Source organism: Daphnia carinata, chromosome 4, assembly GCF_022539665.2.
Source record: "Daphnia carinata strain CSIRO-1 chromosome 4, CSIRO_AGI_Dcar_HiC_V3, whole genome shotgun sequence".
Classification (NCBI taxonomy): Eukaryota; Metazoa; Arthropoda; class Branchiopoda; order Diplostraca; family Daphniidae; genus Daphnia; species Daphnia carinata.
Genome location: NC_081334.1, coordinates 5,821,398 through 5,841,294, shown reverse-complemented (window position 1 = coordinate 5,841,294; position 19,897 = coordinate 5,821,398). Strand labels below are relative to the sequence as shown.

The window sequence follows — 19,897 nt, the reverse complement described above, 5'->3', positions numbered from 1 at the left end:
GATGTGGTTTGTGGTGGTTTTCTACCTTCCGTGCCTTTCACAGTTTTCACCACCGAGCGTTGCTTCGCTCTTTTACAAATATTTATGCACGTATCACCGATGTACCGCACCGAAATTCACCTCAAACAGAGTCGTGTCAGGTGTACCGAGGACAACCGTTGGTCAAGGCAAAAAAAACATGAGCTTGTTTCTTCTCTTTCTTTACTTAGAAATTCAGACATTCCTCAACAACATTCTGGCAACTTCTTCCGCTTGTCTGGTTTTGTTTGATTATTTCTTGCTAGATTTTTTTTTTGTTTGCTGTTCTGGTTTTGTTGCGCGCACTTTTTCTTCCGACCCGAAAAAGGACCTGATGATCTCCGCGTGTCGATACGTCAAGCGCCCAATACACCGAAGCAAATCATTAAACAAGAAAAAAAATTGGCCAAAAAAGAAAACAAGCTTTTGGTGACCGCAAAAGTGAAACAAAAACATGAAAATGCGAATAACATAGCCATCGAAAAACAACGCTCTCTTCCCCAAAACGACCATGTCTTTTTTCAACTATGTTCCAATAAAATTATGTTTACATCATCAAATTCCACGGGCACGTATTTTTCCTCCATCCACCCCACACAATTCCTGCGTTTTTACACGAGAAAAAGCCGGCCATTTTCTCTCCACTGGGCGCAATCAGTGAGCCCCTCAGCGGACTCGAAACAGGAGAGAGTCGAGAGAGAGAAAGAAAGAAAGAAGAGGGAGAAAAGCTATTATATCGCTGCTAGCGCAAGCATTTAAAACAACAAGGTATACAACAAAACACAAAAATCCGAAGGGTAATTTCCTTTTGAAATTCATATGGGTCAGTTTTTTTTTTTTTGTGCTTTCAGCCAACGCGTGGGACCTAAGAAGCTTTCTCTCTCGGGGCGATCCGACCGGAATGACTATGGCCCATCACAGAGAGAACAAGAATCCAGCCTAACAACAACAAAGCGCGCATTCACACACAAAATAAAAAACCGATCGTGCTGAATTGTTAAGTGCGTAGTATCACGTAGATAAAGAACGAAGCAAAAAAAAAAAAGACAAGGAGAAAAGAAGAAAATGAGAATAGCGTGTAGTTCGGAAATGATGGCAGCCCAAATGAATTGAGGTTGATTTGGAAGTGTAATCACATTGAGGAAAATAATCTAAAGAAGCTATAGAAGGAAAACAAAAAATGGTAGCGAGAAACAACGGACGAGAGAAAGGAGTTTAAGAGCCACGCTGCTGTTGTTGTTGTTGTTGCAGCAGCTCAAAATGTCCGAACGATCGTATAAGGAAATCGGGGTCAAGCGACTCACGCGTCTTTTTTTTCGCCCGAATGCGGAAGGGAAGAAATCAACGATATGAACGCACGAAAATAAAGGTGTGTGTGTTGCGGCTGTGATTTTTCTCTACCACTGACAGAAAAAAATTTTTTTTACTAACCGACAGTGAGAAATCCAAGATGCAAATTAGGAGCAAAAAGAAGTCTCTTTTTTCGCTTCCTTTTCGGAGTTGTTAAAAACCAGGACATGTCAACATAATCATTCAACATGTTGCCCCCATGCGTGAACTGTTGCTCCTGAATATTAAAAAAAAAAATTCTTTCCTCTTTGTTTTGTTTCTTGTTGCGTTTTTAAAAATGAAGGGGAGAAAAAAAAAAGTGGAATGAAAATGAGAAGAAGCGTATCCGAACTTTCACCTCTGTCAGTAGATCAACGCCCCATGTAGCCGCAAGTGGATTTTGGGAGAAGGGTAGAAAAATAAAAAGAAGAGGGGATTTACAGAACATTCTTGGCATTGTCATCACGCTCCTCCCTTCTCTGTTACACGGACTGGCTCACGGAGCAAGGTGGCTAGCTGTACGCGCTCTTTTTCTCGATCGAGGCTATAGCAACGCCCGTGGGCAGCTTTTAAAGTAACCGACCGTTTTCGTTCCTATTAGTCCCGGCGACTGAATTTTAGTTAGTCTATAACACAATGAACTAAAAAAAAAAAAAAATGAAGGAGGCGGGAGGATGAAATAGAAAGATTAGAAATCAAAACACTGAGCGCCAAAATGCAAACACAGAAAACTTGTTTTCCTTTCTTTTCATGAATGGCTATCCATCCGCGCTACGTGTTTTTACACACAGATTTCCCGATAGGTCCCCCCCCCCCTTTTTTTCTGCATGCCGGTCAGAGTACATAAACACGTAGTCCCGGGACCTTTTTTTTTTTATTTCTTCCCTCAGGATTTCGCCATTGTCGGTCAAGTCCTTTAAATGGCACGATCATCTCCAGGTTGGCAATAACCAGAAGCGGGAAGAACGACCAAACGCGGACGGAAGGCCAATAGCTGAATCGTTTTCTCAATCGGGTAACATCATTTAAAAAAAAAAAAAAAGAGACTCTTGGAAGAAAAAGCAAATGCGCGATATTCATATATTTTTTTAGGGTCAGCGCAGATTCTCTTTTTCTTTCGAGTCTTTTTTTCTTTTTATTCCTCCGTGTCCCGAACCACATTCCAACCTAGCCTTTGTGCAACAACACTTATTATGCTGCACAAAGGAGAAGAGGGAATGGAGAATTTTAGTCGTAAAAAAAAAGGAGATGGATTGAAAATGGAGAGGTCTAGAAGTCGCAGCAGAAAAAAAGAGAGGGGAGAGCGAGAGAGAGGAAGAAATATCAAACTCATCTTGACTGGCTCGCGGCAATGGGTCACCGTGTCAGCTCCGCACACGGTTCGGAAGAGAAGAATCAGGTGGTTTAAGAGTTACGTAGCTGAGGGTTAAGTCAACGACGAGGGCTCTATAGACATTCAGCTTAATCTGGAACCGACATCCAACAGCCCCCAAGAGTTTCACCCCCGTCGCCCTTTTTCTTTACATTTGCTTATCTCCCCCCTTATTATTTTCTTCTTTTTATTTCCAAGAGCAACATTCTTTGACACGATTTTTTAAAGAAATTTCTTTCCCCTATACCTTTTTTTTTTTATTCACCCGCATTATTAAATAGCACTTGACTGGCCGGTAGAGACATCAACATGGTCATCGGGTAAAGGTTCCTGGTCCTCTTTGGCCATAAAAGCCGCAATGATGGCGCACCTCGCCTGCCCGCAGGAGCACGGCACGGGATGTTCGTCTTCCTCCGGGTCGAGCAGCTTCAATTCGATTTGGTAGCGCCGCCGATGTTCCACTCCGCGTTTCAGCGTCAATTCCCAGCCGATCAGGTCGCCTTCTTCCACCGGGATGGACGAGGGTAAGACGATAATGGTCTGCTGCCAATGCGTGGCCGCTGAACTTGGCGACGTGCTGAGCTTGACCGGCGCACACGGAATCTGATCTGGCCATTCAAACGAGCAGTCAAACCACAAACAGACGCCTTGGTATTCGGTTGGTTGGTCGCACACGATGGAAGTGAAAGCGCGTGAATGAATCCGTTCAATTTCATCTGGACCCAGCCAGGCCAGATCGAAATCCGCAAGTTGAACGGGTTCGCTGAGTAGCTCGTCAGCTTTGACAATGGCCACTTCGGGTTTGCATCGCTTCGAATCCAAGACGGCCTGGCCGACAGGTGACAAATCCAGGCCGTACAAGTGGTTCCAAAAATGCACCTGTTGGCTGTAAAATTCGCCGAGTCGGCAAGCAGCTGCGAAGAGGGTGGCTTTCGAGGGTAGCATCACCCCATCGGGTTTGAGATGCTTGTCACGAGCTAGCAGGACCGACTCGAGCATCGACTCGTGCAGCAAGTAGAAGCCCATCCATTCCGAGACGATGACGTCCACCTGAACGCCTTGGGGCAGGTCAATCTCCTCGGCTTTCCCGTGAACGACCTGTTGCGCAGGCACAAAAACAGCAAATAAAAACATATTGGCGTTTTTTCTTTTAGTTCTCTTCCGATGAAAAATCGAACCCATTTCGGCCGTAAATGGACGTTGGCTGTTCCAATTAAACTGTCCTAGCGGGGAGTATTTTTATTGTTTCTTTCTTCCATCCGCTTCTTCGATAACAATGGCACAGGTGGAATGAAACTCGCAATTGTTTCAATTTCAATTGCCATCCATTTTTCTTTTTCGAGTAAAAGTTAAAAACAATGATGCCGACTCTTCTCCCACACGCCATTTCCATTCAATCACGCTCTTGATTCGTGACGGTTGCAAAGGGAAAGGCTCTCGATTACGGAGCTATATTACTATCAACTAATGCGTGGAGACTTAAAAATATACAGTTTACGGGCGAATGGAAAACAAACGAGGCCCCAAAGCGGTTTTTGGCCAGTCAAACTGGAAGTCGGGGAGAAAAGGCTTGCACGTAGAAGGTTAAAACAGAAATCTATCGTCGATGTCAGTGAAAGCCAGCGAAAGTAGTGAATCCAATTCCAATGAAAAAGAGAGGGGCGACGAAATAAGAAGACCAGATGGAAAACAAGAGATAGTTCATGTCTTCGCCAACTGTTTGTGAAGTTGAAAAGAAAGAAAGTCCGTTTCTTTCTTGTGAAATGCGTGTACGATATTCACGTACGGTATTATAATTCGAAACTATCCCCCCCCCCTTCCCCAAAAAATCCTACAACATTTTCTTTTTTAAAGACCGGATGTATGACGGTTGTCGTGTAGCGGTAGCTAACAACAATACTCCCAACATAGCAACTGAAAATGTACATACCTCAATCACGTGTGAGAAACCATTTTTGGCCACCACTTCCCGGGTGAGAATGGCCAGGCGGCTAGCTTCGACCGCATAGACTTTGGCGGCTCCAGCTTGGGCGCAAAACAACGAAAGAATTCCTGTTTTTGTTTTAAAAAAGAAATTATGTCATTTTTGGATTGATTTCGTAGTAAAAAGCTTTTTGTTTTCTTTACCAGTTCCTGCTCCGATATCCATAACGACTTTCCCCTCAAATAGTTGCTTGTTGCCAAGAATAGCTTTTTGATAGGCTTCCGTACGGGGTACATCTTTTAACATCAATCGGTGAATCTGCAAAAATGCGGTTCAAGGCCCCACATGGAACAAGAAACAAAAAAAAAAAATAAACTGAATTGGTCACTGAACATTCGGGAAAAGGAACATGTTCCGCTATTCGGCTCTGGGGACTGTGCGGAATAGGACGGAGGAAAACGAGAACAAAATCTCAGTACAAGGGCATCACTGTGTCCATCGAGTATAACTGCATTGCCTCCGCACACATACACAGAAACTAATATTCTGGTTGGTTACACGTTTTCAGGTTTCGTTTGTTTCGAGCAGTGGAGCGAGGGAAACATGCTACACATCAATAATTGTGGACAGTTGAATGACGATTCTTTATCATACAACAGAAAAGAAATCGGATGGCTCAACGAGCGCTTAAATGCCATCAGGTCAGTTGAGAGAGAATGAGAAATGCAAGAAGAACAAAAAATGAATGAGATAAGATAATGGCTTATTCAAGCATGATGCAATAATTCAAGCAGTACTCTTTGAAAGATTCCATCTTTACATTCTCCGCTTTGGGCATCCAACGTCATGTTTTGGAGTCGACACGCTGAATATTTGACTGAATTACTGATCTTGGCATCTCTTACAGATAATAACACACATTCACGGGGAACGTCTGCATGGGGTATTGCGTAATCTGCCATAGCTGACCTCTATAATTTCAAGACTTTCACGAAAATTAAGTAAGACGTGTGATTCAAATTCCTATTAGTTTAAGAGCATAAACACACCACACATCGGCTCGTAAAATTGCATCGAGAAAGGATTGGTGCTTTAGGCAATAATGCTTCAAGCTGTGCAAAGACACCATTCCCTTGTTCTGCTTACCAAAGTAGGCAGTGCCATCGAAGACTTTTTGACTGCTTTCAGATACCTTTTCCTCGTAAAGTGCCAGGAGGTGCTAGACTGATTACCATGCCAAAAGGGGATACTTCCTTATCAATCAATCGTTGGTAAAAGTTGCTCTCAATCTTTGCAGGTGGAGCTTATTTAAAGTGGGTTTCACCAATCTGATGCAGTCTTCTTCAAGTCATTATCTAACTACACGCATAACATTAACTGAGACATATGATTCTTGGCAATGTCATACATCTGGTTGTGACTGGAATTCTTTCAGGTTTATCTGATGGGGACGAATCTTACACTGATGGGGCAAAACGCTACAACGGGATTAAGAAATAATACAAAATTATCAGAACAAACCAATCCCACCTCGATATCTTCATAGCTGTCGAAATAGCTATCATCCTCTGCCATTCCAGTCGTGTCCTCCATTATCTCCTCTTGCTGAATCATCTCGTCAGATCTAGTTGAAGACAAGTTTGGCGATTTCATGGCACACGAAACGCAAGTTTAGAAAACGTTAAAATGTCCAATCACACGTGGGGACCGAACGGACAGTGCTGGATTCTGAAAATCGATATTTTAGCGTCATCTGCTAGCTGATGTCGTCTGCTGCTGTTATATAGAATTCGTCACTTGAGTGAATCAGCACAATAAGACAACACGTTTAATTGAAAGCAGAGAACCATACAGTTACAAGAAAATGGCTTCTGCTGCAGCACCACACAAAGAAACTGATCTGGACATCAAGGCGCGAAGAGGTAAAATAAATTTTACTATATTGATAATTGATAGAATGGCAAAATATGCACTATGTATGTGATTCTAACGATGAGTAGGAAAGAAATTGAAAAATGTGTGACCCTTTACGCCCCACCTCGTATTTCAAAAATCTATCAGGGATTCTGGTATTCTATCATTTATGCCTATGAGGTAATACTTTGATACGTCCTTGACTTTCTTTGAGAAATAATGTTACCCACCGAGACCAATCAAGGCCAAACATAACTTAATACTTTTGTAGTAGGCATGCCAAGTTTATTCATTTTCCGGTATGATGAATTCACAGTACTACATCACTTCCAGTGAAAAAAGAAAGAAATAATGTCTATGCGAGTTATGGATTGGACTATAAAAAATCTATAGGAGAGTTTTGGCAATTGAAAGATCATAAAGTACAGACTATAGAACATGATATAAAAAAAATTATATTCACAAATTAAAGGCAGTAAGAAGGTAGATTTTGAAATAAAAAAAAGTTGTGGGGTAATATATGGTTGCCTGCCTGGCCTTCTTTCATTTCATTTTTGTTTGTTTTTGGTCACGTAGCGATGGAACGCGTTTCTGAAAACATGCATGTCGTGGCCAACGAGCCTAGCTTAGCTTTGTACCGCCTCCAAGAGCATGTCCGGAAAGCGCTTCCCTTTATGGTGGAGAAACGCGGTGAATTCGGACAACTCCACGAGCAGCTACAGGGACGCTGCTACGACGCGGACTACGCTGTCAGGTATTGTAGACAACCCTCTGCGTAAAATTTTTTCATATTCGTGAATAATTTAACGAAAATAAGCATTCGGCGCCTCTTATTGCGAGTTTTAAAAGATCGGGAAAAGAATATTTTTGTATGAATGATTCCAGTCGTTCCATCACTGATATCAGCCCTAAACTTGTTATAGCTCCTGCGTACGTTTTTCGTTTGCCTCGGTACGTTTACCATCCTTTTCTTTCTTTGGAGATCCCTTTATTAGGAATGCAGTGAAAATAGGTTCCTGATTTTCTTTATTGTTATCTAAATCCTATTATTGAGTGAATTTTTACGCCTATGCAACCCGGGCAAAAAGGCCATTTTCGTAAAGGTCGATTTACATTTATAATGGCAAAGCCTATTGATTCCAGCCAGTCGATTCATCTCCCAAGACCTTAAAAATAATACTTCTACCATTAATCTGTTTGAAATTAAAATGTGTAGAAACCAATTTAGAAAGTCGAGAAAATTCTGAGCCTCCTTTTTTTCTTTTACATAAAGTCTAATGCAGAGAAAGAATCTCATTAAAGTCGACCCGTTTCTGCTTTCGAAAGCAGAAGACATGGAGCCATCATGGCAGATAGGAACCACCTATTGACAGTAAGCCGGAGTACGCTAGTTAGTTACATATCGTTTGCCTTATAGTTTCGTTTGATAAAACGGTAGTGGAACGAAAGAGTTCCACACAACCCAAAGAAAAACGGCTTAATTATGTTGTGTTAGGTACACTCGTAATCTAACCGATCGTGTCATTGTGGTCCAACGGAGCTTGTATACTCCGCTTTACTCTTCACAGAAATGTTTTATTATACATTCGCATGTTTTCTACAACCTTTTTTTTTTCTTTCTTATTATGGAATATAGTGCCGTCAACGAGATCACCAAGGCCAAGGATCCTTTTGAGGCGTGCGCCGCGTCGTTGAAGAACGCCATTTTCTACCGACAACAGCTGCGTTATCGTGACTCGCGAAAGTAATTAGAAAACGGATTTACCTCAATCTCTCGTCCTTTCTTTCTCTTGGCCTTTTTTTTCTATCATTTTTGCAATTGAATTTTCGTTTTTCCTTGTTTCAATTGTTCTTACCACCTTCGATTGTCACCTTCTGCGATACATTTTCTTTATTTTCAATTGTTTTATTTTTTTTTTTTATTTCTTTTTGTTTTAGTTTGGCCAATTTGTCCCCATTGAGTTGACTGCCTGATTGCCCGGAGATTCCAAATTTCTTTTGTGGTACAGAAATATCTATTCTTGTTAGTTACCCATCATTCCTTCTTATACCGTCTTTTTCTCCCTCACACCACCTTTTGTTTGGATTTCGACCACCTAATAATGCTACTATTCTTATCTTTGGCTTTTATCCAAACCAAAAACAGACAAAAGAAGAGCCAATCCATGTACAAGCGCTTTTCAGCGTCGGAGCCGTCGACGGGTAGCGAATTACCACCGCCCGGACCGACCAGGCCGCAAAGCAGTATTTACCAGCCGTGATTTCTACATCTTTGACCACATTTTACACCTGATTATTTGGTTGGGTTCGACATGGAGGGAATAACAACTGCTTCACCGCCCACCACAAGGATGTAAAACTTTATACACTTGACTTGTAACGAATATTAAATACGACTAACCTTCAACTATATCTCTTTCCCTTATCCGTCCACCAGGGTCTTTTTTAGTATTTTTCTTTTTTTCTCATAAAGAAGAAAAAGAAAGAAAAAATCAGTAAGATAAGAACAGAATATTCCGTGAAGAGGCACAATGAAGATCATCAGCTTTAACCTGGAAAAAGCGTCTCCAACTTGCAGGTAACAAACGGCTGCGATTGAAGTATATACAAAATTGTAAAGAGGATTATTAGGTTCGATTCGGATCTCGTGTCCACTGACCGCTGAATAGATTCACGTCCTCGGTTCCCGCCCTTGTCGAACTAATGAAACAAGTTGACGTCCTTGTTGGCATGCCCCCGGAAAGGAAAAAAAGCAATTGTATTACGAAACACAATCACCAGTTAGGCCTAGCCACCCTACAAATAGTAAACAGCGACGGAAATTTCGAGATAATTCAGGTGAGTTGACTTTGATAAAAGCCATTGGGGGGGAGAAGCAATACGTTTTAAAGGGACTTGCGACGTGCTCACCAGACGAGTTCTATTCTCGTCTTGGTTTATCACGACCAAATCACTAGCAGACAATGTGAGTCAATGGGCAAATGGCAAGGTCGACAAGCGACGTACAATCTCCAAACTGATTCACTACTTTTGTCCCCCCGTATGACAGATCATCGTAGTCTGAAGCCCGTCTCTCTCCGTTTCGTCATTCAAAGAATAAAAAAGAAAAAGCGAGTAGGAGTATCCAAAATCCGAGACACGAAACGTATCTTATCAGAATGGGTGGTGGAGGAGGAGGAGGGAAGAGCGGATAGCAAGAAGCTGCGCCCGCGCTTCGCGCCTCCATCAGTAGCCGTTGAAGCTGGCGTCGCAAGTCGACCCATTCGGTCCGAGGAGCCACATCAGTAAAGATGCTCTGTTCCATTGCGTTCGAGTTTCAGTCGGCATTCGAACGTCCAGCCTCATCATTCGACGATATACTCTGATTCCGCCAGTGAAAACCGTGCGACAGCTGCCACCATTCCCGCTCATCCACTGGAAGTAAGTCCGTCCGTTTTTTTTTTTTATTCTCTTTATATCTTCCACGTACATCTTTAAATCTAAATATCTCATCTCACCTGTAGACGTAAGACGCTATTTTTCCCTTCTTTCTCTTTCACCTGTGACGCAAGTCGTTAGCCATAGAAATTCTAGTGCAACATTTTCGGTTGCCACAGGCTTTTACATGTACGAACAAGGATACTAGCTAGGGATCGTAATTTAGTTTTACCTTTTTTAAAGATTTAATTTTTTAGTTAGTTTCAGCTTTGAAATTGTGTTTATAATTGGTTGGTGGCAAAGTGATGTGGCTTTCCCATTTTCGTTGAGTCACAAACGAGGAAAAAACAAAAAACACTGTTAAAAGCAGAAAATATTAATTAAGTGGTAGTGCGGTTAATTTTCTTAAGGATTCGAGTCGATCTGCCGATGCAAATGAAGTTACCTCTGCAGAATAGCAAAACAAACAGAAAGGCAAGAAAACTGCTGACCAGTTATGAGTGGCACGCGCCAGCGACTGTTCATCACCGTTGATGATGGCCGTATATCTTTCACGTACCGACAACGTTTTTAATTTATCTCGAAACGTTGTTTACTTTGATTCTATTTTATTCGTGACCTTCCTGACCATACGCGGCTAGTTGTCTGCCTACCCGCTTCACGTCCCTATCGATTGTGAAAAGCTGGCCGTTAATTGAACGTGGAAAAGGGTCAAAAAGGCTTCCGTCTATTGCTTCGGCCCATCGCCGTTTGGCTTGACTGACTGACATAGAGAGTTTCAGTAGAATTTATGACCAATGGCTTCATCTCTCGATTGGCGGGGGGTTTATTTGCCACTCATCCTAGGGTCATCTTCTGTTTGTTCAGAAAGTTCATTTTTGTTATGATGGGGTTCGATGCGAATGCATTTTACGTAGGCGATAGTGATTGGACGTGGACAAGCCCCGGTACGGAACACCTCTATAGCCAATGCTATTTGCAAAGTAAATAAACAAAAATGTGACCCACTCAAATGGCGAAGAGTGATGAAGAACGGATAGCACATAAAAAAAATCTGTTCTCTGCACGGTCCCGTGTCTTAAATGGACTGTGTGACGCAGACACACAAAGATGAAATACGGATATTGCCCACATTTCTGCGTGTGTAGTCGTTCGCTGACGACTCATATCTCAACTGTTTCCAAAACTTGGTCCACAAATAGCAAAGTGCGCATAGATGCAGGCCGTACGAGCGGCATAGTCTCTTTTGTGACAACTTTTTTGCAAAATTCCAGTCAAAGCGCCGGCAACGTCTTTTCAAGTGAGGTGGTATAATGTTATGACTGAAGATAGACAGATTTTGGTACAAGTCTTAAAAATCCGTTTGACTATGTTTGGTCGAAAACATTCAGACATGAATGCCTAATGGTCTTTTGGACTTTATTTTTATTACCATTTCTATTTTCATCCGTGAGGAATTGCTATAATTTCATGATAGCCATTCTGCTACAAGTAAAATTTTGTTTTTATTTCCTACCCAACAGCCAGGCACTGTTAGGCTATGCGCAATACAAAAAAAAAAGAGCTATATTTATATTCCATATATAGTCACATGCGATATCGACGCATAGCGATATGAAATATGGCGAAGTTTCGACGCCAAATTTTTCGCCAAGTTGAAGGGGAAAAGGTCAAATTTTTTATAAGTTATCGTTTCTTATACAGAAATCTAGGCGTAAATAGGTCGTCCCCTGGATGCATCTGAGTGTTTTTCACTGTCCGAAACGAAATGATGTTTTCACGCCGGCTTAGGACTCGCCCGACTCTTATACCGCCTCATTAAGATTAGAACAATACTACTTGGTAATACATCCGCCCTTTTCGTGAAACCATCGCTGTGCTCCAATCAATAAAGTTGCTTCGGTTTCATGTCTGATTTTAGCAACGAAAAAAAAACATCCAAGAAGAGCCGCAGAACTCGACGTCATCAGTTGTGCAAGCAATTAATGACCTAAGCACTTGACGTCCTAAAGACAGACGTCTTGGGCATTATACCCAAAAGTCTCCCCCTATGCCGACTGTCTTTACAAGGATCCCACGCGAAGGATTACAGTTAGTCAGCAGCAACATGATTACGAATGAAGCAGCTCGAATAGCGGTAGCAAAGAAAGAATCACAGGGAGATATGTCGATTTTGTGCGAACCCTTTTCACCTATAGCGTGTGCGGTGTACATTTTGCCAAACGGGCACTGTGTTGTGTGCGTGTGGCCGATTCGAGCTTTTCGTTCATCCGTCAAAGTTGATGGAGCGACGCCACGGGACACTTGGGATGGTCATGTTAGCATTCCGGGCCTATCATCACCAGCAGACGCCGACACAAAGCAAATAATGACGACTAGGCTCCCTGAATGACGGTTTTCATCATCCGCTTTTAACCGGCTGACTGCGGAGTAGTGACAGTCTCTCGAATCATATGTTCGCCTCTTCAATTTTTTTTTGTTCAACAATTTTTGTGTTGTGTTTTGGGTTACAAAGGCTTGGCGGATGTTCGACCACCCGCGCTTCTTTTCATTCGTTTATGTTGCGAATCAAAGATAAAGTTTTTTTTTATTTGCTTTGGCATTGGACTTGTGTTGTTAAAACCGCAAAAGTTAGGATGAATAATGGAATCACTTTACCGAGTTCCGGATGCATTATTCCGCCTCCTCGATTTCTCTTCACTTACGCTTGATCAACTAGCGTAACTATATAGAAATTGCCCTTTTTTTCCGATACAATCATGTCTAAAACAAAATCCACTCAAGACGAAAGCTATCGATCTTTGCGATTCACATGATCAAAGACTGTCGAAGAAGCACCATTTATAATGGCTTGTATCCTTCCTTATTTCTTTTCGCCTGTAATTCAATATTCGTTGTCAAACAGTTGTTTACAAATGGTGCCACCGTAATTAAGGAGTGTGTTCATTTGTTTTCTTTTCCTCGTCCAGGTCGCCATTATCCGAACGAGGAGGCCCAACAGAGCCGAGTTTCTCTTATGGGCACTATGTGTCTGAACGAAAGCAATAGTGATTCGTGTTTGATGACGGAACGCGAGAGTTTGTTTCTGGCTAGCAGCACCATCAACCCGGAATTCGAGACGGCAAGCACCGTTGATTTGTCTATGTTGCCAATCGACATGACTTTCAACGACGGCCATGTTGTGTCCATCACCACTTACAGTGTCCTTCTCATCATCTCCGTATGCGGCAACATCACCGTTTTGGTTAATCTGATCAAACGACGGCACATCAGTAATCCCCGTGTCAATATTATGCTTACTCATCTAGCCATCGCCGACCTTCTGGTGAGTGAACATTTTTTTCGTTTTATCCTTAGTGATTTATTGTTTAAGATTGAATTCCCGGGGAACCTGTGAAAGTCGGTATTAATCTAGACGCCCCGTTGCTAAGACGTTTGATTTAAATTGCCGACAAGATTCTGCCTTTAATTAGTTTGGTTATCACGTATACCTCACGCCATAAATAGCTATTTGAATAACGTTGCAGGGTTTCCCTTTGAACCGTCATCAAAATAGCTCGACTTGTTTTTCTTTTTACGCGATGGCTAAAGCCAAAACGAAACAGTCAGGTCCATAATGGTATGCTCTTAAGATACCCCTGTTGAGCCATATTTGCTTCTGTAAGATGAGCGGGGCACGGAGCAAACTTGACGACACGTGCGTAATATCCAATGTGAATGGTAACATTGACGCTGTTGAAATGCTAGAAGTTACAAAGTTGCATCCATCTTACGTCGTTTGTCTCAGCTTGTCTGCCATCACTTCCCTCTCGAAACTGTCGTAGTTTGATAGGATGTGACTATTTCATGTCACATCGACTGAGCTATTGGCCTAACCTTTCTCTTCGCCGTCGTTAATCAAGTGGGAAAGCATGCTCTGTCGTCATTCTATGGTTCCCCAGAAATGACTAAAGTATGTCTTGACATAACAATAAACATAGTTTTTATCGCCGTCGGGATAGCCCACATGTGATACTTGCCGGCTCGGGAGGCGAAGAACTGTTGCTCCGACCCGGGCAACAGACTTGTAAACATGACAACAAATGATACGCTTTGGTCATATTGCCAAGCACCGAGGTTGTTTTTTGGCGAAACTCACCAAGAATTTCGGTGTTCAAAAACAAAAATGGAATCCCCGTCGAGCAGCAGTCCTAATATAGTATGTCCTCTGACTCTACGAGATTATTGCTGCTTTATGATCTGAGAAAGGTCATCACGCGTCCACTCCCGCACCGTGAAAAAAGAGGGGTGGTTCGACATTGTTTCCGACGGGCAGAACTCGAAACCGTGTATCCAGATGGTGGCCCCCACCAAAAAACTTATGCATACATAACACAGCGACTCTACACGTTGGCGAAATCGTAAAACCTTCTGCAATCAATAATCACTTCATACTTTTTATTTTCGCATTCTTTTACGGAGTTCTTTACCTGACAGCCATTTTCTTTCTTTTTACTATCCGTGATGATGGAAAGGGGATACCCATCGGGTGTTTTGTTTGTTATTCGGATTCATAATAATAATTCATTATTTTTTTTTTACTTCTGCGCAGTTGGCTTGTTCCTGTTTGTCTTGAGAAATATTGGCTACGTGATCAGCGACATTCGAGCTTGCGTGTATGATTCCGGACTCAATCTTAACGAGGCTAATGTCTGAAAGCGATGTGAAGGAGACATGCCAAAAGACATGCTGATTCAATCTCGTGTTTGTCCGGCGCTGAATGCTTCGACATAAGATTAGTCTGTCGCTTCGTGCACAGAGACCTACCCGTTCTAGACGTTGCGAATACATAGGAAGAAGGTACCAAATGGATTGGAAACATAAATAAAAGGAGGATATAGTGGATGGAGGATAGTGGATTCACGCTAATGGCCGACGTCGTTACGTTCGATCCTGGCGCTACGCTTTCCTTTTTTTTTTTTTGCCACTGACTTACTAGTCGACCTTTCGAGCCATTACGTTGTGTAACAGTCTATGCATCCTCTGTTATTGGGATCCGGTAAACAATAAGAGAAACTAATGTACAGGAAAAGAGGTTATCGGGGAAGAATTGTTGAACGCAGGCAACTTGAATTGATGACTTTGAACTTGGGGATCACGACTTTTGCCTGGCCGACATCTATCCAGCTACAAACTGTACTGTATGAAGAATCACGTGAATGTGATTCAATGTCACGCACCAATCGGCTTCGTCTTATTTAACCGGTCAGACCATTAAGTCTGGTATGTTGACGATTACACAGGTATGCGGCTGATACGCAGTTACGGTGATTGTCTATCCTCCATTACCATGAATAGAAATTTAGGGAGGTTCTACTGCTCGATTCAAGTTTTCTTACTAAATTAAGCCTTGAAGCCATTCTAATCTATTTAGGCCATTTGATTAGCTATTAAAGTCCCGGAAATAGAACGCTTTTACAATTAGCCTGTTTGATGTGCTCCTTATTTATTTATTTTTTTTTTTGTGCCACCTGTGAAACACTGACTGTATACGATTGCATAATTAAGACGCTAATGCGTCGCCATCCTTTTTCCTCCTTTTTAATTGGTACTGAAATTGTGTTTTGTTTTTCTGTCAATTGGTCGCCTAGGTTACATTGCTGCTCATGCCAATTGAGATAGGATGGGCTGCTACAGTACAATGGAGAGCAGGTGATTTTGCCTGTCGAATTCTTGCCTTTTTCCGAACGTTCGGATTATTTCTTTCTTCGTTTGTCTTGGTATGCATCAGCATTGACAGGTAAAATTGTCCCAATCAATTGAATTTCTATGACGTCATTGTTTAAATGTATTCTTTTGCTTCTGGTCATAGATTCGGTGCCATTTTGCAACCCATGAAATTAGATTACTGGAGACGACGAGGCCGATTCATGTTGGCTATTGCCTGGGCATGTTCCGTCATTTGCAGTTTGCCCCAGGTCGGTATGCTATTATTTCTGTGTTCAACGTTAGTGTCTATTGAGGCAGTGCGTTTGTCACAGAACGATCTGACATTATGTCCTGATTGACACTGGCTGATGAAGTACGTTGGCGGTTGCACTTGTGGTTGAACATGAAAGCTGATTGTTGTATGAATCCCTATTCACAGATCCCTAATAGAGATGGCATTTAATTTTTTTTTCTTTTAAATCACCTTACTTATGTCGCCCCCGCTTTCCTTTCGCTTGTTTCAATCGAAATCAACTATCTAAACATTTTCGGTTACTTTCGCTTTATTAGATGTCAACTGTACACGATAGACTATTCATCGATTTTTATCGATTTTATACGTTTTTCTAGGTTTTCGTTTTCCGCGTCAAAGCTCACCCCGAATACCCTTGGTAAATATGAAATTGTGAAATCAGATTGCAGCCGTACGAAACTGAATTGTGCTTCCTATAGGTACGAACAGTGCGTCACTTTCGATTCGTTTCCGACAAGAGCTCACGAGATTTCCTATGCCGCCTTCGGCATGCTGATGATGTATGTTCTGCCTCTTGCCGTTTTCGTCTTCACATATAGCTCCATTCTGTGCGAGATCAGTCGAAGGAGCAAGGAAGGTAAGAAGGCCATTAAAGTGGGAGAAAAATATAAAAGAAAATCCTCTAAAAGCCCACAGTCAAAGAGGAATTACCGGAGTATAGATATATCCTTGGGAGGAATGGTTTTTTTTCCTTACAAGACATAACTTGAAAAACCTTGAAAATATTCACAACTTAAGAATGACTTTTTGCATTTTATCAAGCAGTTGGACAACAGGAGGGTATTCGTCGAGTGACAGTCGGCACGCTCGGACGAGCACGCATCAAAACGGTCAAAATGACTCTCGTGATCATTTCGGTTTTTATCTTCTGCTGGACGCCATACAACATTATGAGCATCTGGTAATAACTCACGCAGCTTTTGCTTGTCTTCAATTCACTCAGTTGCCTCTTTTTTTTTTGCTACACTTAACATGGAATGGATGGGGATAATTTCAAAAATGTCTGAAATTATTTAATCCATAGTTTTAGTGAGACCATTATTTTGTTCACGATATATCCAACTTAGAATTGTCTTATTTAGGTTTTGGTGTGATCGTGATTCCGCGCTTCAAGTCGACCAACGGATCCAAAAAGGCCTTTTCCTTTTCGCGTAATTATTTTGTCATTCATTCCGTTAATAAGATGGAATCTGTTCTTATTTTGTTACATTTTTCGTTTGTGTTTTCATCGTTTACGTATCAACCAAAGGTGTACAAATTCTTGCTTCAATCCCATGGTATACGGTTACTTCTCACGGCGACAGGTTCGCAGATCTCATCATGAGCTCCACAGAAAGGTGACATTATTAAATACGTACAGCACGTCATAAAAAAACAAACAAACAGTTAAAGCAAATAAGTAATATAAGAAAAAAAGAGATTGTAGCTTCAACTTTGAAGTAGAAAGTTCTTCCGTTTTTGCATAAGCGCATTACAACCGTTGCCAGGTTACAAGTGAAGGGGGTAGCACTCGAACTTTTTCTGCTTGATTTCATCGCGCGGGTCATTGTGTGTTGTTTGGACTGTGTGTACTTTTTACTAATATTATATTCTGGCATCAGGTTGTATATCATCCCAGCAGAATGACATCTAGAGGACTTGGTCCTTCGCTCAAAATGGATAACAATCTGAAATCTTCGGACGGAGCGGCCATTGAACTGTGTTTGCCACAGCAACACAAAACGGAAACAAACGTCGAAGAACAACAGTGCCAGGAATTATTGGAACCAATATTTACAGCTTCCTCTATTGCCGTAGCTGTTAAAAGAAGTAATAGTTGGCTGAATTGTCGATCGTCCCCAACCGTCGTCACCCATGTTTTTTAAAACGCCCTTTTTTTCTGGTTAAAAACAACAATTTTTAGACAAATGTGTCTTTCGTCGCTGCTCACGTCTTAAACCCCGTTGTACATAAAAGACAATCTCGTCATTTGATAACGTCGAATACACATATAAACTCGTACTGAAAACAAGGCAAGAACATTCTGACATTCACCGTGAACAGTGTAATATAACTAGATCAAGTTCAAGGAAGAGTAATTTTTATCTACACATTTCCACGTTAAAACCAGCAATTTGGGATTCCCGTAAGGACTCTTACTTCGTTGACGTACGTGTTTTCTTATCCCTATTCACAAAGAAATGCATTACTTTTTATGGATAACATTTGCCTGTAGTTAACAATTACCATGCGAAGTTGGCTCCATAGGATTTTGGACGAGGCTGTTTGCCAACAACTTCAGCTACGGAATAGTCCCAACCATTTTTTTCACAAAATGCAATAGCATCCTCTTTGTTGCCGAAACTCAATTGGATGTTGGATAGTGGGTCACCTCTAAAGATTGGCAGAAGGGTATTGATACATTTTGAATTTTGCAAAAGAATATGATTCCTTACGAAGATGTCCAACCCATCAGAGGATTTTCCCAGCGCTCACGGGCATCAAACTCCATTTTCCACTTGTGTGTGTTGTGCGTGCCAGACTGCATTGCATGTTTTGCAGGTTTCCAAATACGGACCATTCGTGTCTTAATGTGCTCTTCTGGTACTCCAGTTGTTACAGATAGGTCAACCTAGAATGCAAAATGTTCCACTAAAAACTGTGTTAAACGCAATTTTAATGAATGCACGTACTTTCTTGTCAACATTTATCAACCCCTCATGTTTTTCTTGATTAGACAATAGTTCATCAAGGCTTTTTAATGGGGCTTCCTTCATTTGAGCAAGCTTGAAGGGGTCTTCGTTTTTCAACACTGCAGTTGCGCCAAACGCTCTTCTGATGGAAAGAATCACAACAAAAATTACTTGTGTCATAAATATTGTTAGTTTGGTTACCATACCTGGAAGGGCATGTCAAAACAGATTGCACAAATCCTCGACGAAGACCGAAATTCATCGCCATTTTTGTTGTCGCCTGAAAGCAGACTGCGTATTGCAGACAACACAGACGTAAAGGCCACAAAATCCTTTTGGCACTGATGACATATCTTGTATTATGTGGCATTTTAATTTAGGTCAAAATTTTTTTAAAATAAAACATTTAAAGATACCGATTTTATCAACAACGACTGCGAAATAATCAAAAATTGACTTTTTCTAAATACGCAACGTTTTTTGTTGTAAAAATTGCCCCTAGATGGCGATCGAACCTTAGATAGGCTTACAAAAAGGAATCCATTAGATGAGTCATGAATGTGAGTCGGTCATGTCCATTAGTTGCACCGATCACGCAAGGTAATTCACAAAATATCTCGTTTAGCTTGCAAAATCTGTTTTTATCATGGCCATCGGTAGTTTAGAAGTACGGCAATAGTTGTCTGATGAAAGAATTCTTAAATTACGCCAATAATGGCGGCACACTGGTTTTGCTCAACGAGGACACACCACGTGAGGTAACAGGTGAAGGCAGCACAGCAAAAGCTCTAGCCCAAGCACGTGTTTCACAGCCTGTAAAGAGTTTGTGATAGCACAGTGTGTAGTGTTGTCACAAATTCTAGTTCTTTTGTTCTAGATTGTTGGACTTGATCTCTTTGTGAACAATTTGCTGCCAAGACATAGCCATGTCAGCAATGAAAGTGCCAATCACCCATTTTGGTGAAACAGAGTGTAACTATACATGCCGTAGTCTGTAGACTCGACAGTTCATGACACGACCGCCGTATATTTAAGTGTAAGCTTGTGATTTCGCATACGGGTAGCCTAGTTATTTGCAATGGGGTTTAGTAATTGCTTGTTTGCCATATTCTGCTGGCTGTTGAAGGTTCATTTAAATTGGATCACAAATCTTTACTCATCTATATTTCAGGTTGTTAGCCTCCTTGAACCAGTAACACACCTCAGGCCTGAGATCCTCGTTAGAACTCTATAGTGTCGTGGCAAACTTT

General features: G+C 41.6%; 4 protein-coding genes across 6 annotated transcripts; 2 read left to right on the top strand and 2 right to left on the bottom strand.

Moving 5' to 3' along the window:
• Nucleotides 1-732: 732 nt before the first annotated feature.
• On the bottom strand, nt 733-6,310 carry LOC130687271 (protein arginine N-methyltransferase 6-like). The gene is made up of 4 exons (XM_057510426.2): nt 6,174-6,310; nt 4,847-4,961; nt 4,650-4,771; nt 733-3,817 (listed from the first exon to the last, which is right to left on the bottom strand). The coding sequence occupies exons 1-4, from the start codon at nt 6,294-6,296 to the stop codon at nt 2,993-2,995; spliced, it is 1,185 nt and encodes a 394-aa protein (XP_057366409.1). The 5' UTR covers nt 6,297-6,310; the 3' UTR covers nt 733-2,992.
• A 58-nt stretch (nt 6,311-6,368) lies between these two features.
• On the top strand, nt 6,369-8,969 carry LOC130687290 (BLOC-1-related complex subunit 8 homolog). Of its 2 annotated transcripts, XM_057510447.1 has the most exons (5): nt 6,369-6,565; nt 7,134-7,311; nt 8,194-8,301; nt 8,496-8,560; nt 8,704-8,969. In XM_057510447.1, exons 1-4 carry the CDS (start codon nt 6,508-6,510, stop codon nt 8,521-8,523), a joined length of 372 nt encoding a protein of 123 aa, XP_057366430.1. In that variant the 5' UTR covers nt 6,369-6,507; the 3' UTR covers nt 8,524-8,560; nt 8,704-8,969. The 2 variants fall into 2 exon arrangements, with proteins under 2 accessions (XP_057366430.1, XP_057366429.1); XM_057510446.1 differs by lacking the exon at nt 8,496-8,560.
• Nucleotides 8,970-9,011: 42 nt separating this feature from the next.
• On the top strand, nt 9,012-17,977 carry LOC130687270 (adipokinetic hormone/corazonin-related peptide receptor variant I-like). Of its 2 annotated transcripts, none has more exons than XM_057510425.2 (12): nt 9,012-9,135; nt 9,189-9,395; nt 9,607-9,977; nt 12,944-13,299; nt 15,605-15,753; nt 15,826-15,931; nt 16,293-16,333; nt 16,395-16,552; nt 16,741-16,876; nt 17,058-17,126; nt 17,225-17,312; nt 17,577-17,977. In XM_057510425.2, exons 4-12 carry the CDS (start codon nt 12,991-12,993, stop codon nt 17,838-17,840), a joined length of 1,320 nt encoding a protein of 439 aa, XP_057366408.1. In that variant the 5' UTR covers nt 9,012-9,135; nt 9,189-9,395; nt 9,607-9,977; nt 12,944-12,990; the 3' UTR covers nt 17,841-17,977. The 2 variants fall into 2 exon arrangements, with proteins under 2 accessions (XP_057366408.1, XP_057366407.1); XM_057510424.2 differs by having other exon boundaries at nt 16,738-16,876.
• A 27-nt stretch (nt 17,978-18,004) lies between these two features.
• LOC130687289 (NADH dehydrogenase [ubiquinone] iron-sulfur protein 4, mitochondrial) lies at nt 18,005-18,981 on the bottom strand. Its single transcript, XM_057510445.2, has 5 exons — nt 18,854-18,981; nt 18,648-18,789; nt 18,411-18,586; nt 18,202-18,348; nt 18,005-18,141 (listed from the first exon to the last, which is right to left on the bottom strand). The coding sequence occupies exons 1-5, from the start codon at nt 18,913-18,915 to the stop codon at nt 18,111-18,113; spliced, it is 558 nt and encodes a 185-aa protein (XP_057366428.1). The 5' UTR covers nt 18,916-18,981; the 3' UTR covers nt 18,005-18,110.
• Between the last annotated feature and the right edge of the window lie 916 nt (nt 18,982-19,897).